This window comes from Triticum aestivum, chromosome 5A (assembly GCF_018294505.1).
Source record: "Triticum aestivum cultivar Chinese Spring chromosome 5A, IWGSC CS RefSeq v2.1, whole genome shotgun sequence".
NCBI lineage: Eukaryota > Viridiplantae > Streptophyta > Magnoliopsida > Poales > Poaceae > Triticum > Triticum aestivum.
In genome coordinates, this window is record NC_057806.1 from 370,519,231 (window position 1) to 370,530,935 (window position 11,705).

The 11,705-nt window shown below is 41.0% G+C and overlaps 1 protein-coding gene across 1 annotated transcript; it reads left to right on the plus strand.

Annotated features, from left to right (window-relative positions):
* Positions 1-1,049: 1,049 nt before the first annotated feature.
* LOC123103428 (sodium/hydrogen exchanger 6) lies at positions 1,050-8,688 on the plus strand. The gene is made up of 22 exons (XM_044525017.1): positions 1,050-1,396; positions 2,311-2,362; positions 2,496-2,555; positions 2,717-2,741; positions 2,808-2,893; positions 2,973-3,084; positions 3,943-4,005; positions 4,100-4,119; positions 4,198-4,295; positions 4,806-4,834; positions 5,232-5,263; positions 5,358-5,405; positions 5,478-5,538; positions 5,630-5,727; positions 5,817-5,892; positions 5,977-5,996; positions 6,487-6,584; positions 6,679-6,788; positions 7,203-7,280; positions 7,614-7,714; positions 7,799-7,881; positions 8,063-8,688. Exons 1-22 carry the CDS (start codon positions 1,183-1,185, stop codon positions 8,104-8,106), a joined length of 1,608 nt encoding a protein of 535 aa, XP_044380952.1. The 5' UTR covers positions 1,050-1,182; the 3' UTR covers positions 8,107-8,688.
* Positions 8,689-11,705: the final 3,017 nt, after the last annotated feature.

The following is an 11,705-nucleotide window of genomic DNA, read 5'->3' on the forward strand; positions in this document are numbered from 1 at the left end:
TTAACGGATCGCATTATCTGGTGTTTGTTTAAATCGCTCCATAATCCCATATCACGTAAACAGATCTCATCGTAGTCTTTGATTGATTATGCCCGAACCTCTCCGTTAATGCATCGCGTTACCAGCCGAGCAAGCCCCTGATCGAAGCCCTCCCTCCGCCTTTGTTCTCCTCCATCACCACCAGCGACCCCGCATGATCTCCTCCTCCGACGAACCCCAATCTTCTCACCAGAAACCCCCCTGCCCCGAGGTCCATCTCCACTTCCGCCTCCCACCATTCCCCGTCTTCCCAAAGTCGCCTCCACCTCCGCCCCTTATTTTCTCCCCGGCCCAAGATCTACCGATGAGGAGTATGGATAGCCCATCATCCGACCTCGTTCTTTGCAAAAACCAGAACGAGGAGCGGCAGCCGCCGCCGGTCACCACCGGCCATTCTTTTGTTCACGTCGTCGTACTCATCCGTCATCACCCCTCCCAAGATCTGTACGTGGAATTATACAACACACTTCTGATGTATTCACGTTATAGTGCCAAAACAAACACTGTGAAGTAAATTGATAACGTTACTACTCTGGCACAAACAACCCCTCACATGGATCGTTACAACTTCGATCCCATTGCGACCTGATACCCTTACCGTTTGCGTTACTGTCCAGTGAAACAAACACCTCCATTATCTTTGTATCGTTGAATATATGATGAATTTGCATTGTATGATCGCTGTGTATGGATTTTCATGAATTTGGGTATCAAGATTTGAGTAGTGCGGTTGTGGAGAGGGCCAAATTAAGACCTGCCCGACGCTGTCCGCTGGCGTATAGGGCTCTGGATTAGGCAATTCCGGTTGTAGATGTTCTAAAAAAGTTGAAGTTGGAACTTTAAAATTCAAATGTTATAAAAAATCTCGAACACACCAATCCACAGTGACGATAGAAATTTGTGGCATCGCCTCAGGCAGGCACGAACAAAACAATGCCCATACACCTTTTTTTTTGTATGGAATGCCCAGGCAACTCCAGGAAGTGAACGAAACACGCTCGCTGTGCTAGAAAGTGGCGGCCCACCAACAAGCCGCACTTTCCAAGCTTCCTCCCAGTCGTAGCCCGGCAGTCTTCCAGAAGGCCCCGATTGACTGATCCCCGCGTCGCCGGCCGCCGTCCCCAGCGTTTCTCGCCGGCGGGCATGTCGCTGGAGCTGAGCATGGCCCTGGCGGCGCCGCCGGGGGGCGGGCTGCTGGCCCCGCCCCCTCCCGCCCCGCCCGGCAAGGAGCAGCAGGTGGCAGGGGTGGGGATCCTGCTGCAGATCTCCATGCTCGTGCTCTCCTTCGTGCTCGGCCACGTCCTCCGCCGCCACCGCTTCTACTACCTCCCCGAGGCCAGCGCTTCGCTCCTCATCGGTATGTTTACGTCACATCACGCACGCACGCCTCCGCGGCCGAGGCGACTGCCTGACCCTTGCGTCTGAACCCTAACCCTGGTCGCCGGCTGCTCGCACCTCTGATCATTTCGTAGATTCTGGAAACTTCTGTCTTAGTTCTGATCATGTTAGTTGCTCTACCCCGTTTCGTCCTTGTTTGGCCTTAAGCTGGCACAAACCGCACAGAAGAACGGGATAATTAGTATTTCTGCTAACTTTAAACTAGGCTAGTGGCAGGGTCTGTTGTCTTGCTATCAGATTGACTATACTTGGGTTTTAAATCCATTCATAGGATGTCATGCCACTGGGAATGCGAAAAACGTTTGTCGGTGAAAATTCATTCGAGGGCTCTCACCCGACTTGAATATAACTGTAAATTCCAGTTTCGAGTTCTTTGATATACTCCCTCCATTTCGAAATATAGGTCTTTCTAGAGATTTCAACAAGTGACTACATACGGAGCAAAATGAATGAATCTGCATTCTAAAATATGTCTATATACATTCGTATGTGGTAGTCTTTTTGAAATCTCTAAAAAGACTTAGATTTAGGAACGGAGGAAGTATATCATTAAAAAATAGCAACTAGTTTGATGTTCTCTGTTTCAGAGTGACCCAGTTTAAGATAAGATAATTGTTCAAAATGTGCCATCATTTTGATGCAGTCCAACAGTAGCTCCTCATTTGATCAAGGAGAAGCATTGAATAAATATGTGCTTCCAGGAAGTCTTCCATCAAATGAGCAAACTGATATTTGAACAAGAAAATAAATTGAGATCTCCGATTGCTCTATTGTATATTATACACCAGTTTCGCAGTTCCTGTTTTCATTTCATTTCATTTGTTATATTGGGGGCATTTTTTGACTTACGGAACTTTCATGACTGTATTACAGGACTAGTTGTTGGTGGGCTTGCTAATATTTCAAACACAGAGACCAACACTAGGTTTGTGTTGATTGTGTAATCTTGTTCTTACTTGGACTTCTGCATCATTTGTGTTGTGTTTACTGTAGTCTAGATCTTACACACAATGTTCGCATGTTCCACCTGATCATGCTTTGTTCCCTCTGATTTGCAGGACATGGTTCAACTTCCATGAAGAATTCTTCTTCTTGTTCTTATTACCTCCTATAATATTATATCCTTTTTCTTCAGTTTTCTCTCTTTTAATATTGTTAGTACCTTGGTGTGCAAAATAGGCTTCCTAACTTGCAACTTCCCCAAATACTTCTCTAACCCTCCTAACTGGAATATTTCTCTTTTCCAAATTGAAACTTGTATTCCTTGACTTAAGTGAACCCAATCAGGATTCAGCTTATCCCCAGTAAGTACTGTACATTGATAATACTTTCTTTATCTAAGCTACTTGTCCTAAGACGTCTCTTTACAGAAACCATTCTTTGCCAACTTTGGGGCTATTGTAACTTTTGCCATTCTTGGGACATTCATCGCTTCCATCGTAACAGGGATGCTTGTGTAAGCATAACAAACTTCATTTGTCTACTTCTATTAAAATCTCTTTCATCTTCTAAGCCTATATCTGTTTTCACTGCAGCTATCTTGGTGGACTCACATTTCTAATGTATAAACTTCCACTGGTTGAATGTCTTATGTTTGGCGCTCTTATATCCGCGACTGATCCTGTCACGGTATTATCAATATTCCAGGTGCCTGCCATTTCTTTTCTCCATCTCATTCTTAGACCTGTATAGTTAGCTATATTTGTTCTGTGTCAGTTTTACTCTGTAGCGATTTAATGTTGTTTGTCGGCCTTTGCGCCTTTGTTCCCAAGGACTTCGGAATGTTGTAGTGATTTAACTGATGTTGAATGCAAATCTTAGTCAGGAACATATCACTATATCAGAAATAAGTCACTTGTCCCTGTTGTTTGAAGAAATGTCAAGGATCTTATTTCCTAGTTTTCCGCTAGAAAAGGGATTCCCTCATGCCTGAAAAGTGAAGCATCATGCTTCTAATGTAGGTAATACTTAGTAAGTATGTTCCATTGTGCTAGTCTGAAAGTCCATATTTCCTCTCGCGGTCTCGCCTGCAAGATGAAGCGTCGTAGCATAAATATTAATGTCAGCGTTGCTTTTTAATTACTGCGGGCTTAGCTATTGAACTACCTATAAGCCACATCATATGCACTCGGTAATATGTAGAATGTCTTGCTGCTTAGCTGAATGGTTGTTTATAAGCTTGCAAATTTGCAACTCAGGCCAACCCGAGTTGCAGTGCTCAATGATTGCGAACAGCCAGAAGACTGCAAATCTCAGCTGGAAAATATAAACTGTTCTGTAAGGACATATTATTTGTCTTAGGTGCTGCCACGTTAAGCAGATTATTTATTTCGGTTACATGTGCTGTTTAGGCCCATGGCCTTTCATTAAAAAAAGGTCCAGTTGTTACATTGTAGGTCAGTATTTAATGCCACATTTATTGAAGAGGTAATGCAAATGTGTGACCCTGAGTATGCTGAGCCCCTGAACTAATGACATGGAACTTGTGATATCATTTCTGTGCAGGAACTGGGAAGCGATGTGAACTTGTATGCTCTGGTGTTCGGCGAATCTGTTTTAAACGATGCGGTCTGTTTTTACTTGTTTCCAGTGCATGCAAGTATAGTCAGTACTTCCTCGTGCCAATGACTAACTTGTATGTCTTCCTATTTGGAGAGTGCAGATGGCAATTTCTCTTTACAGGTTTACTTCTATCAATGAGCCTGTTACATAATTCGTCCAAAATGTGCACTTCTTGCTTATGTCTGTTATTTTCTTCAGAACAATGTCATCAGTCAGGAGTAATGCAGCAGGAGGCGAGAACATTTTTATGATGATTCTACAGTTCCTTGAGATCTTTGTTGGTTCAATGTCATCAGGTTAGCACCAGTGCCGAAGATAACACTTTTCAATTGGATGTAGGACTGCCATGACCATACACACTTAGTTACACATGTTGGGCACTTAATAGCTAGAACATCCTATATATACCAAAGAGAGCGGTCCCCACTACTTCTAATTATCTCAACATGCGTGCTTCCACATCATCAAAATCGTTGTAGCCGTTAGATTTACTAGCTTAATCCACTAGCAACTGTCCGATGCACGTATGAGAATCCTCTACCATGCAACATGCATTAGTGCATCTAAGTGGGTTTTAAAAACATTGCTTCCACATCATCAAATAGTTATAACCGTTAGATTTACTAGCTTAAACCATTAGCATCCGTCTCATCTACACATGAGAATTCTCTTCCATCCAACATACATTACTGCATTCTAAGTGGGTTTTAAATGAAATTGCATTTTATTGTGACATGCACAACTTTTCATTTTAAGATATTTTGATTATGCAGAAATTTCTCACATAGCATTTCTATGATTTGCAGGTGTCGGAGTTGGATTTATCTCTGCTCTTATATCCTTCCCCCTTGTGTTGCATACAAAACTCTAGTTGCAAGTTTGCTTCATATGATGTCTATAATTCATATTCCGTATGTTCTATTGAACTTCACAGTACTGTTGCTTCTAGTCCTAGACAACTGTTACTAGACAAGTGTTGTTCTTAGATAGCTGCAACCAAGAAAAGTTGGTACAATCTACATAATATTATCTCGTTTCCTGTTGTTCGCATCACATACCCTTTTTCCCCTAGTGGAACATGCATCACCATTCTTGTTTGGTGCTTTTGAGTGTGTGTGTGCTGGGGAGTGGTGGGTGGAGTACGCTATGTAAATTTGGGTTACTTAGGCATTATTCCATCCCCACCACTTATTATACTGTGTTGATATTGTGATGCCTTGACCACTTGGTACCTATTTAAATATGCGGGATTGGATATTGACAAGTAAGTCATATCATGTTACCTATTTTCAGTCTTCACTTTAAACAAATTGACATATTTTGCCAGTTCTAAAGTTGTGTTATGTTTACTATTTCAGTCTTCAGAACTTGGAGTGCTGCCTTTTTGTTCTCTTCCCATACTTCTCGTAAGGACATTTGAAATTTCACTTTTCCATTTTGGGTACTTTTTCATTGAACTGTTTCACTTTAATTTTTAGGTATATGTTAGCAGAAGGACTTGGCTTGTCAGGAATTGTTTCTATACTATTCACAGGGATGGTAGGAACATTATGAAATTTATTATGTGATATCTAGTTATGTTTTTACTGTGGCTATGTCTCCTGACATCATATTTGCTATTTCTTCTCAGGTTATGAAGCACTATACGTACTCTAATCTGTCAGATAACTCGCAGCGCTTTGTTTCCGCCTTTTTTCACTTGCTGTCATCTTTGGCTGAAACATTTGTGTAAGCCCCGGGAGCACTCCTAATAATTGAGTAATTGGAATATAACCGCGCTCTTTCGTCCTAATTGACTGTTTTTTTTTTCTTTTCAGCTTCATTTATATGGGCTTTGATATTGCCATGGAAGAACATAGTTGGTCACACGTTGGGTTCATCATCTTCTCGATTGTATCCTTTGTTTTACTTTCAAATATCACCAGTTGGATCTATTGAATTCTTTGCTTGAAGTTTGGTTCCTTGACTTAACGATAGATATTCATAATTGTTGCAAGGTACTCCTATGGCTATGCCCTTGTTTCACATACTCCCTCCGTCCCAAATTACTTGTCTTAGATTTGTCAAGATACAGATGTATCTAGACAAGATACGGATGTATCTAACACTAAAACGTGTCTAGATACATCCGTATCTGGACAAATCCAAGACAAGTAATTCGGGGCGGAGGTAATATACAGTACTTACTAAGTTACTAGACACTACAAAGTAGAAAGCACATTTTGTTTAGATCTCACAACTGTGTCCTGCACTGTTTGAGCATTTAGCAATGGTCATATTTTGATGTGTATAAAATACTCATGCCTTGTCACCTTGTTGTTAGTCACATATTTGAATTGAAGTCAAACTGAGTCTGCAATGATGTAGAACATGTAGAAAATAATGCGTGACTTATCCCAACTATCAAATTTGTCATATCCAGGTAAGCTCAGTGGTGAAACAAGCACACTCTCTGACACTCTTTCCTGCAATTTTGTTTCTTTGTAGGGCAGCAAATGTCTTTTCTTGTGCCTACTTGGTTAATATATCACGTCCAGAACATCGGCGTATACCTCTAAATCACCAGAAAGCTCTTTGTTTTAGTGGTGAGTTTCATTATACTGTAGTTGGCAACTTTAGACATATATGATAAAGGCTTCTATAAGGCCAATTTTCATTATTTGGATTTTGGACAAATAGGGCTTAGAGGAGCCATGGCTTTTGCGCTTGCTCTCCAATCTGTGCATGAACTTCCTGAAGGACATGGAAAGACGATATTAACAGCTACCACAGCCATTGTCGTTTTGACGGTATTTGCACATTTTTCACATTCCTTAATTTTGGGCACTAGTCATGAAATGATGAAGCTACCAATTGGAATGGCATTTTTATGTGTATTGCATTTCTACGGATGGCATGATGCCCTGCTTATAATTTTTGCTAGTTGGTCCACTTCTATATTAATTAAGCTTTTATTTTGCTCTGATGTGTATTACAAATGTAGTTTCATAGACCAAACAATTTTGCCGAAATAATTTGGTAAATCTAAGGAGCACATAATCAAGTTGGTACATCCTTTCTGTGCAGTAAAAGTTCTTTGTAAGTGTTGCATACATGGCATTCCTGTGCTATATTTTGGAATAGTTGGCACGTAATTCCATATTACCATCAGATACTCTTAAAGTGAGTTGCACAACTCTCATGAATTACTTGAAATCATGCAGGTTCTTCTTATTGGAGGGTCGACAGGCACCATGTTAGAAGCTTTGGATGTGATTGGTGATGAAAATACATCAATAGAAGTAAGCATTGATTTGGTTTTCTGTTCTAACTACTCATCTATTTTCTATGTTTCTAAAAATATCTCGCATTTTTTCTGAAATATGCTAATTGTTATGATATTAATGTAATGCTGGGATCCACTGGAATTCATATTTTTGGGGGTAATAGCTACTCAGGGTCATATTTTGCTATGGGCCTGTAAAACAATTGCCCTCTAGCTGGGTAGCTGATCATGATTTGTAGGTTCTTATTTATATTGTATTATCATGCTGTGTGGCACAGTTTGCTTGCTTTTGATATTTCCTAGGATAATTTTGGATTTAGGACTAATTTCTGTGTGCCACCATTCTCAGACTTACGAGGATAATAACAATGGTTACATTCCCCCAACTTATGAGGAAGGTACATCGTCTGGAGGAGGGTTGAGAATGAAACTCAAGGAGTTCCACAAAAGGTGCTCGTTGTCAGATAATGCATTTCCATTTGCATACAAAACATTACTCCGCAAACAACTGATTACATTCAAATGATGACACAGCACAACATCGTTCACCGCCCTTGACAAGAACTATCTAACTCCATTTTTCACCAGTCAGACTGATGATGATGCTGATGATTTTGGTAAGTACAAAATATTTCGTCATTCAGTGGCCAGAGTGCCCACATACATGATTATTGCTACACAATGAATTCTTGGTTTGAAGCGTGCTATATTGTGTCATTAGTTTTAGTTTTTCCATCTGAATAATTCATTCAGAGTGTCCCTGAAATTGCTGATTGCTCTCTGCTTGGTTCCCGACAGGTGATCAACCCCAAAACCAGAGACGAGGATTCTATGATCAATAGCAGAGTTTGGGCATGACTAGCTATACACGGTGCCAAGTGCCAATGGACTTAACGATATCGTAGAACGTGGGATCCAGATTGGAACCATCAAACGATATAAACATACACCTTTGCCTTTGTTGAGTAACATATGGCAGAGCATATTGTAGGATAGAAATCATAAGCCTGATCAGGACAGCATGCCTCCTGTATATATTTACAAGGCTCAAATGGTACATGGTGGGGCCCCAGTTGAAAAGGCAAAGTTCTGTGACGAACTTTGTTGACCCAAGCCCTTGTCTTACACCAGATCATTTGTTTCCAACAGCTCATCGCTGATCACTGCCAACTGCATTGGCTCGGAAAACCCTTGTTGTGAAGTGAACGTACCACGGTTAAACATTACTGTGATGTATTCCAGTGAAATCTAAAACTGTTAGGGGCATAATTAAGCTGTCACGGAAATGCCTGTCATAAAGTGACAATGCATTGAAAGATAAGCCCGTCTTACCTCTGTGGTTCCTGATGTATGTTTGCGGTTGTCTGTTGTTGTGCAAACTGATATCTGCTGTGTCGCTGTCATGTTCTTAGAGCTTTCGACTCCGTATGTTCCTGCTGTCATGTTCTTAGAGCTTTCGACTCCGTATGTTCCTGATGTATGTTTGCCGTTGTCTGTTTTTAATTAAAAAAAACATTTCAGTGTTTCAAAAATTCTGAAGAAAATCCATAGTATCATGTGGATGTATACCGCATCTGTGTAAATTTTCATGGCCAAATACATTTACACGCAAAGTACACAAGAATAACTACTTGGTGATTTTAAAAACAGTTAACAGTAATGCACTGTTCACTATATAAAACCATCCATATGTAAATGTTGAATTCTTTTCAGATTTTTTTAAAACTTTGAAATGCGATATTTGAATGTTAAAAAAAGGCTTCATGGAACCCGAGCACAAAAACGTTGCACTTCTCTTAACAACCCTTGTGACTCCATCTCCTCACGGTATAGTATATACAGCGTGTTTGGTTGGGGTAATTAGAGTTATGGAATGGGAATTGAAGGGGTACGAAACTTCAAATTTATTGTTTGATTAGGAGGACTGAGAGTTCATAAGGGAATAGTCATGAGACTTGAGACTCCAACTTCCATCGTTTTATTAACAGAGGAGGGGGTGAGAGTTTGATGAGGACATCTCTTCTGCCGTTAAACCCGCCGCGACTCCTTCATCAATTCCGTCGGGACCTATGACTAGAGCCCGTATGAGACAGATAAATGGCCAGGTACTATCGCTCATTTATACATATGATTTAGCTGACGAGAATATGATATTACGCTCATGTTCCGATTTACTTGTACTCAGAAACGAAGGTGTTGAAGATCTAACGAGAGAAAGTAATATAAAGCCAGGAGATGGAAAATGTTGCACGTTGACTACACCAGCAGGAGCACTATTGCATGCAAGAACCAATCGAACCATCTATGCTCCATGCTACGTACATGCAAAAGGAGAGAAGGAGGAAGCCAGGTACACACAAGCCCACCTCATCAAATAAGGAAGGAAACCATACAATATTCTATCGACATGTGGGCCGGCCTGATGATGATTATTTTTTCCTTCAAATCGTAGCGGTGTTGGACACGTCAACGCGCAGCTCCTAGACGGCGGCCGTACGGACTTAATAAATAGTTAGCGTTCATCTAGGTTTAGACTCGGGTTTTATTGTATTATCTAGCTTTCGCTATAATTCGCATCTACGAGACGTGTAGGACTACCGCCTTGTCAGATCCACAATGAAACCCCAAATTTTGATATAGTTCATGTGCTTAATTTTTCATCCGCAATTTCAGTTGCAATTCACCTTTGTTCTTGCATGTTCTTCGGTTGCTTGCAGGAACTCGAACCTCGTTGTTCAGGTTGATCGTGCCTACGGCAAGGTCAATAACCATCGAAGATTGGTTTAGCGATTGTATAGCCGGATCGTCAAGGTCAAAATCCATCAAATCGATAGTTATCCCCACTCTCATCGAAAGATCGGGCCGCCGTCACATCAAGTGGTATCAGTTTTTAGGTTCATCAATGAGAGATTTACAGTTTTCGTAGTTTAGTTTATTTTTCTGTCCTATAAACCCAGGAAAAAGCCCAAAAAATTAGATTAGTTCATCCATTACACCTACCTTTTTAGCCTTTAGCAATTTTTGCATCTAGTATTTGCGTAGTTGAATTTTTGGTTGCATACATCCTAGAATTCGTGCTGGTTTAGATTAGTTTGAGAGAAAATTTGTCTACTAGATCTAACCATGTTTTTGTCCACCATATTTTCCGCCACAACTTTCGTTAAAAAAATCAAAGCAAGTTTGCATCGGATTGTTTATACTTTTGCCTATCCTTGCTTGCAATCCGAAGTCGCGTCTGTTTACAAAAAATCATTTGTTGTCCGTTGTTTTCTGTGCGTACACACACAGCGGTCTAATCTCGCGCAGTCGCCCAGACATCAGCCAGCGGGCGTCTGTCCATCCACGCGCTATATACACACACGCAGGTCATCAGACAACTCCTCTCTTGTGTCTGCCTCCACGCGCAATACACCATACATCCAGTGTATCAATATTTGTCACCTTGCGTCGTTGTTAGCTTTTGCATGCAGCTCAATTAGCACAAGTTACAACACTGGCATTTAATTTCTCTTAGCCTCATCTTGATGTACGTAATTTCTGCTAGTAACCGGCTTGAAAAAGAAAAAGAAAAAAAGTGAAGCAAAAGAAAAAAAAGAAAAGGAAAAAAAGACAAAAAAAAGAAGAAAAAAAAGGGTTGCAACATTCAGGCCGGCTAGCACTTTTGGTGCAATCTCTTTTGACGTTTAGAATTGTTCCTCTGCTATACACGTGATACTTGTTGGACATTTTCTTTTGTCGCTCTTGGTCGCCATACGCTACGTTTACACCTCACTTATATCTAGCTATTTAGAGCTATTATATTTTATCGGTTTTCACTCCCTTGATTCAGTATCTAGGCTTAGATTGTTATATCTTTTACTAGTCGACTGCCAACACTAGTTAGGAGTTTGAGCAATTATTCAGCTTGCATTACTTTTTGCTTAATTGTGCCACATATTGTGAGTTGAGGAAACCTTCATCAAGCTCCACTTCCTATATTGTATCTTGTTCGGTCCCTTGGTAATCGCTATATCAATTTTTTGATCACTTTTGACCTCGCCAACGGCCGATAACCACTGCAGCACGGTAAGAACTGGTAAGAGCTTGGTAATTGCTCGAGAGTTGAGAGACATTTTCCACTGCCTCACTGTAGTTACTGTAGGAGCAATATACTTGTGATTTTGTTCTTGTTTCATCCTAACCATGGCAGGTGACGAAGACAACATGAAAGCCACGGTGGCACGCCTTGAGGAGGATGTGCATGCATACACTGAGCGGTTCACATCGTTCGAGGGCGCACTTGATAAGCGTCTCAAGTCGATCGAGGATAGCAATGAGATGTTCACTTAAATACTTGCATCTATTATGAAACATCTCGATGCCCAGGATGCCCGTCTGGGTGCCGCATCCACTGTCGCTCCGCGTCTTCCAGCCACCAACACAGGTCTACCACGAGCTTGTC